Here is a 7794-nt window from a genome sequence, read left to right on the forward strand (position 1 = left end):
GCAGATAACCCTGCGGTTTTGGACTGTAAGTCTGAAAGGAGCCTTACTGTGCGCTCTGCCCGTACTGACATCAGTTAGAATTGTTCTTGGCTTTCTCTGAGAATACAGAACCACACTCCTGGTAAGCAGAAGAGGGCAGAGTCCTGTAGTCCTTTGAGCTGCCCTGTAGTACAGAAAAAAAGCAAACCCCTGTAGTATAGGAAGGAGTGGCAGAAATTGGTAGTTTACAGAAGAAGGGCAGAGTTTAAAGAAGAGGGGCGTGTGTGGTGGTTAAAGAAAATAGGCAAAGCTCTGAAGCCAATGCTGGCATACCAACAAGATGAAAGGGGAAAAAAGAACAGATTATTTAAACAGGAAAACAAGCAACCACATGTAAGGAATGGTAAGCTGCATCATATCATATTTTTGTTTTGGTTTCAGTCGTAATTGTTGCTGTCAAAAATGACAAACAGTTTAGTCTGTAATATTCTTTATTATTATTATTATTATTATTATTATTATTAATAATAATAATAATAATAATAATAATAATAATACATATAATATTAAACAGGATTTATATAGACCCAACATATTATCCAGCACTGAAGATTGGTGCATGACCACCAATCAGCTGCCTTCAATAGGAGCAATTGATTGAGCAAGGAAAAAAAAAACTATCCTAACTGTAGTTCCTACTCCTATAATAATTGTTACCCCTCTCCCTAAATGTTTCTTCTTAGGGATGTATCTTTATTGTACTGTATGGGTGTAAATGTGTGTGGACAACTCTGAAACCCAAATTATTGAAGGATCCTGCTCTGTCCATGCTCTGGCATTGTTAATTCTGAAAGCTTAGTACAGTATACACCTTGTTTTCTTTATCAGCTACGCCATTTATCTGTTTCTGTACCGTTTTAGATGCTAAGCTAAGAGAAAAGCTCCATGGAGTTTGGTTCTGATTAACTATTCTTTGTTCATATTACAATTACTTTGATTGACATTTGGAGCAATCCTTTCTTTCTATAATAAATATTTATGTATTTAAATTCATAAAATATTCACCATAATAGCCACATTTACTCTTTTATATTTTAATTTGAAGACAAAAGTACTCAAATTGCAAATAATGTCTAATGGCTGAAAATATAACTACATAGTGCCACCTGGAGTTTTCAATAGGAGTTACAAGTTCAAAGTACAGGTGCAACTAAAACAGGGAATGATGGGAAATGCCTCCAAAGTGAAAAAACAAATTCAGACAGGTGTTCTCCTACACCTACTGCTCTGCTAAAAACTCAGAATGTTGGATTTCTCCTCAATGTCAGTCTTAGTAGTTGCCAGGATAAATAAAGCGGGTGAATCTCTCTAGCAGGGACTTATGCAAATATCAAAACAAACAAAGGATCTAGCACTTGCTTACTTTATTTCAAAGTAGTCTTGCATTTATATATATATACTTTAATAACCATTAAGAATATTTATGCAAGCAATGTAAAGATCTGAATTTTGATTCAGTTCCTTCCCGTGCCTGTACACTGTTCAGAATAGTAGAGAAAAATAGAAGAGAAAAAAGAGCACAAGACCTGTCCAGTTTATGTGCTGATAAGAATAAGAAAGAGGAGGCTGTGCTTCTCCTTTACTGTCCAATCACAGGCTGAGGGCAGATCCATGGCGGCCTGGGCTCACATATGAATTGAATGAATGCTGATGACCCTCATTTAAATCAGAACACTGAGGACATCTAGTGGTAAAAAATAAGTAGTGCAGAGGACTAAAGATTGCATCAAAACATTCATTTTTTAAAAAATCTTTTATTTGTCAGTTTAATTTTATTGAAGTTCTTCTTTAAGGTTGCATACACTTTGTTCATCTATTTATTTATTTGTTTACATTTCTTTTCAGAGTGATCCGGGTGTGTACCAGAAATACCAGTCTAAGCCTCCTTTGTGCAATATGGATGGTAAAGAGAGAGGCCCATTTCAGACATTTGGAAAAACAAATGGCAAAAACATTTTTGAGCAATTTGAAGAAAGCAAAAGAAAGGCCAAAGAAAAATATGAGAGGTAGGTTTGCCCTTATGGGTTATTAATTTATTTTTATTCTCAGATGTCACCAAAATCAAAATATCATGTACTAGTGCAGAAAAATATTGCTTCTTACCACGAATCAATGCAGAAGATAGTTCCACCGACATGTAACTGCAGAGAAGTGTTATTAGATTTGGAAAATAAAATACTTTTGGTGAGTTAAAATCAAAATACCGCATGTACTTATACATCTGTATAACATGTTGTGAACTAGTGTAAAACTGAAAAATGTATTAATGATTTAGTCCTGAGGGCTAATGCAGACATACGTTGTTTACCTGCAAACACAGGAAGGTCAGCAAATTTTGGTTGACTTTAATGGAGCACTGATGAGGCAGGGTGACAGATCACGGTCTGTGCTTGACACGCTTTGAGTCTGTTTGGGTGTAGCATGTCCTCTGGAGGTGCGTTTAAACCTTGTCAGGAGTACTAATTTTCATTATATACCATGAAACTGTATTGAAATAGAAATGGCTGCATTTAATACATGTCAGCTCACATTAGTCCTAATAGGTCCCTTGAAATGATTGATTTTTTTTTTTACATAAAATATTTTCTAAAGTTAAATTTTGGTTAGTTTTTCTGGCCAGTATAGATAAAGATTTCTTTGACAATTATGGAAGCACTATTTTTGTATTGGCGTCAACATCTTCTGTTACTGCTATCTGTAAAAAGCAACACTGAATACCACACACCACACTATCTAAACAAATTTCCAAAATAACTATTTAACCTAGCTTTTAGTGTAGAACTGAAATTGAGACGTTTGTGTACCCATTACTCTGTGTATAAAACATACAAACTGACAGCTTGTCTTTGATTTTATTATCTGATGGAATCGTTAGGCCGAACACAAGTGCTTCAACGTTTGTATTACTGTTTGGCATAACCAGTCTGTTCTTCCACAGAAAGATGCAGAGCTGACAGATCTCAAATCAAATGTACAGCTGCTAGTGAAGAGTATGGATGCTATGAAGTCACAGCAGTGTAAAAAGCACCTGGAGCTGTCAGAAAAATTAACATGGCTGTCAAATTCCATAAAGTCATCAGAAGATAAAATACTGAGCGAGATTCACAACCTTAATTATGTCTCTAAGCCTGCACTTCACTTGAAAGAAAATACTACACAGACGTCTCCCGTTCAAAACCTGCCTGCAGAGGAACATATCGCATCACAGTATAAAACAAGGACAAGGACCTGTCTGGATGGTCCTGCTCCTTCACAAAGCAGTGCTCAGAACACATGTAATCTTTATCTAACTGGATTAAAGGGCAGACCAACACATAGTGCACAATCTGTCAGCTGCACTGGAAACTCTTGCATTGCTATGGAATCTCCAGAGGGTTATCTAGGATCAAACACTGGTGGCCGAAGAATACATTTCAGTAAAGGCGACGCTATAGATGATAGAACTGTAAAGTCTGTATGCAGTCTACAGCATTTTTATCACAACGATCTTTGTGTCCCAAGGGTACAAGACCATCTCCTTCAACACACAGAGCTCAATGGGAAAGAAAACAGCTTAATAGCATGCCGCTCTGTGGCCCAGACTCCAGGAAAACAAAAAGCAAATAAGCGTAGGAAAAATTCCAAGAACAGAAAAGCCCTTTCTAATAAAAATACTACACAAGTTATTCCCAGAGCAGTAGCTGGCAAGTCACAAGATAAATCTAAAAATGAACCTGTCACTCACAAATTGGGTAACTTTGTCAGGCAGACGGAAAATTGTTTTACGCTTCATTCCGAGAGTTGTGAATCTTCATTACCTGTCATTCCTGCGCTGGTGAGAAAAGCTAAGAAAAAAAATAGCCTGAAATATTCCCCGCTTATTACCCAACAAACAGTAATGCGGAGTGCAAAGAAAGAGACTAGCAATGGTAATAGGGACAGTTTTTTCAAAACAGAAGACCTTGCAGAAGACAGTGATTTGTCCATATGGGATAGCAATCCATTAAATTATTGTACAGACAGTGAAAACAATGTACTATGGTTTGCGCCTGCAAGTCCTCCGCTCAACAATGCATCTACAAATCTCATCATACAAAAGCAGCACCAAGACTTAATTTCTGTGTTTTTTGATAGTAGTGATGATTCTAATTGATACTTAAAATTTTGCATGGTTAGGTCTATTGCTAAAGTTAAATTATAAAAAGAATTCTTAGATTATTGATTTATATCCATGACTAGATTGTAAACCAAATACACAGCAAGGAAGCTGCTATGATTAGTTCAAAACTTGTAAAAATGGGAAAAAATGGTGAACATGGGCAGGGCAAGGTACAAAGTTATAGAGTGGGGTTTTCCAGCATAATTTTAAGCTGTCCAGCAAACGCATCTTAAATGTTTCAACTACTCTAGTTGATGTTTACATTTACAAATGTACGCTAACCCACATTTCCATGTCATTTCCAACCTGATGTTTTCCAACCTGATGTTTCGCTAATTCACTACATAGGTTGCTGTGCTTTGCAATCCCAAAAGAAGGGTCAGGTACCAGTTTTCACCATGCATGAATGTGTTGGTAGCTGCCGTAATGCAGTTCATGTGACTTCATGGCATAATGTGTGTTCATGCATTGTGATACTGGAAGCCCAGCCTTAGAGTTCAAAGCACCTTCACAAGGTGCACATCCAAAAAAAATATGCAACAACCCTATACGTAGTGGATCGCCCATATTATATTTGCACTCCTGTCACTTAGGCCGAACACAAGTGCTTCAACGTTTGTATTACTGTTTGGCATAACCAGTCTGTTCTTCCACAGAAAGATGCAGAGCTGACAGATCTCAAATCAAATGTACAGCTGCTAGTGAAGAGTATGGATGCTATGAAGTCACAGCAATGTAAAAAGCACCTGGAGCTGTCAGAAAAATTAACATGGCTGTCAAATTCCATAAAGTCATCAGAAGATAAAATACTGAGCGAGATTCACAACCTTAATTATGTCTCTAAGCCTGCACTTCACTTGAAAGAAAATACTACACAGACGTCTCCCGTTCAAAACCTGCCTGCAGAGGAACATATCGCATCACAGTATAAAACAAGGACAAGGACCTGTCTGGATGGTCCTGCTCCTTCACAAAGCAGTGCTCAGAACACATGTAATCTTTATCTAACTGGATTAAAGGGCAGACCAACACATAGTGCACAATCTGTCAGCTGCACTGGAAACTCTTGCATTGCTATGGAATCTCCAGAGGGTTATCTAGGATCAAACACTGGTGGCCGAAGAATACATTTCAGTAAAGGCGACGCTATAGATGATAGAACTGTAAAGTCTGTATGCAGTCTACAGCATTTTTATCACAACGATCTTTGTGTCCCAAGGGTACAAGACCATCTCCTTCAACACACAGAGCTCAATGGGAAAGAAAACAGCTTAATAGCATGCCGCTCTGTGGCCCAGACTCCAGGAAAACAAAAAGCAAATAAGCGTAGGAAAAATTCCAAGAACAGAAAAGCCCTTTCTAATAAAAATACTACACAAGTTATTCCCAGAGCAGTAGCTGGCAAGTCACAAGATAAATCTAAAAATGAACCTGTCACTCACAAATTGGGTAACTTTGTCAGGCAGACGGAAAATTGTTTTACGCTTCATTCCGAGAGTTGTGAATCTTCATTACCTGTCATTCCTGCGCTGGTGAGAAAAGCTAAGAAAAAAAATAGCCTGAAATATTCCCCGCTTATTACCCAACAAACAGTAATGCGGAGTGCAAAGAAAGAGACTAGCAATGGTAATAGGGACAGTTTTTTCAAAACAGAAGACCTTGCAGAAGACAGTGATTTGTCCATATGGGATAGCAATCCATTAAATTATTGTACAGACAGTGAAAACAATGTACTATGGTTTGCGCCTGCAAGTCCTCCGCTCAACAATGCATCTACAAATCTCATCATACAAAAGCAGCACCAAGACTTAATTTCTGTGTTTTTTGATAGTAGTGATGATTCTAATTGATACTTAAAATTTTGCATGGTTAGGTCTATTGCTAAAGTTAAATTATAAAAAGAATTCTTAGATTATTGATTTATATCCATGACTAGATTGTAAACCAAATACACAGCAAGGAAGCTGCTATGATTAGTTCAAAACTTGTAAAAATGGGAAAAAATGGTGAACATGGGCAGGGCAAGGTACAAAGTTATAGAGTGGGGTTTTCCAGCATAATTTTAAGCTGTCCAGCAAACGCATCTTAAATGTTTCAACTACTCTAGTTGATGTTTACATTTACAAATGTACGCTAACCCACATTTCCATGTCATTTCCAACCTGATGTTTTCCAACCTGATGTTTCGCTAATTCACTACATAGGTTGCTGTGCTTTGCAATCCCAAAAGAAGGGTCAGGTACCAGTTTTCACCATGCATGAATGTGTTGGTAGCTGCCGTAATGCAGTTCATGTGACTTCATGGCATAATGTGTGTTCATGCATTGTGATACTGGAAGCCCAGCCTTAGAGTTCAAAGCACCTTCACAAGGTGCACATCCAAAAAAAATATGCAACAACCCTATACGTAGTGGATCGCCCATATTATATTTGCACTCCTGTCACCTCAGTATGCTTGTTTGCTGGCTGGATGAGCAAGTTGTCACTAATTTGCTGGAGAGTTACATTCTTCAGCACTTTCACTGCACTTCTTAGCTATATTTTCAAAAGAATATTGTCACAAGGGACATGATTGCATCTTTGGTATTAGTTATTCAATAAGTTGTTAAGTATACATAAGGCATTTTTTTAAGATAAATGGACAAAGACTGAAGCGGTTGGCCGTAGCAACCTTTATTACCTTGTGTTCTCTGATTTCTGTGAGGAGAGGTGAAGAGATTGATTCACATTTCATGCCAGTCATGCTCATCCAGGAGCCAGCAGACACATTTAGGCAACTGGATCCCTGGTGTTTGCAGAGACATTAAAAAAAGCAGAGACAAGAAGTTGTCATTCTTTTAGGAGTATCGACCACATGCTTTGAATTTTGCCCATCAGCCCCAAGGAGTTTAAAATCCAAAAAGATTTGTCTGTATGTTTTACCTCTTAGCTGATATAAACAAGACGAGTATAAATGATTCTTCTTTTCCCTTTACAAGACAGCTCATATTTCATCTTAACTGCTGAGCTATTTAATAGGTAGAAATAAAATGCAAGTGCAAAACAAATATCTCTTTTTCCACATTTTATTTGGCCTCAAGAATGTGCCATGTAACTATTCGGGTAAACGTGATATCTATGGCTTTGTCTTATATTATGTTCTGTATTTAAAAGGCATCTAGACCTCATTTATATCAGCGCTAAATTCCGTAGCTTAGTAAAAATGCTATTTTTAGGTCCCCAGTGAATGTTTAATGTACTAAAAATATATAAAAGTCAAATTTAGCAGTGTCTTAAGTATTTTTAAACATTCCAGTGTAGTACCTGAGTATAGCTTACCCAACAAGATTTCCTATACGTATCAGCAAATGTATTTATAGTTCCTTTTTATAATCCAGTTTACATTTTACTGCTCCATTTCAGCTGAGCCTATTTACAAAAACAGAAAATGCTTCAGCTTGACTCCTTTTCAATTTTAGAAACGTTTACCGAGAAGTCCTTATTATTCCACGGTAAAACAGATTTTTTTATTTTTCATTCTAAAATAGCTTTAATTTACCACTTGAGTAGCTGAGTGTTTATATGCACATGATATAAATGGCAAAGCTGAAAAGCTTCTGGATGTGACTCCTGGAAGG

The 7794-nt window shown here is 37.2% G+C and overlaps 1 protein-coding gene across 1 annotated transcript; it reads left to right on the top strand.

Moving 5' to 3' along the window:
- Nucleotides 1-1884: 1884 nt before the first annotated feature.
- Nucleotides 1885-4741, top strand: LOC140321163 (uncharacterized; the record flags this gene model as incomplete). Its single annotated transcript, XM_072398021.1, has 3 exons — nt 1885-2045; nt 2660-2702; nt 2978-4741. Coding segments are annotated over 3 exons (1398 nt in total), but the record flags the coding sequence as incomplete, so codon positions are not given.
- Between the last annotated feature and the right edge of the window lie 3053 nt (nt 4742-7794).

This window comes from Pyxicephalus adspersus, unplaced genomic scaffold (genome assembly GCF_032062135.1).
Source record: "Pyxicephalus adspersus unplaced genomic scaffold, UCB_Pads_2.0 Sca1001, whole genome shotgun sequence".
In the NCBI taxonomy this organism is placed as follows: Eukaryota; Metazoa; Chordata; class Amphibia; order Anura; family Pyxicephalidae; genus Pyxicephalus; species Pyxicephalus adspersus.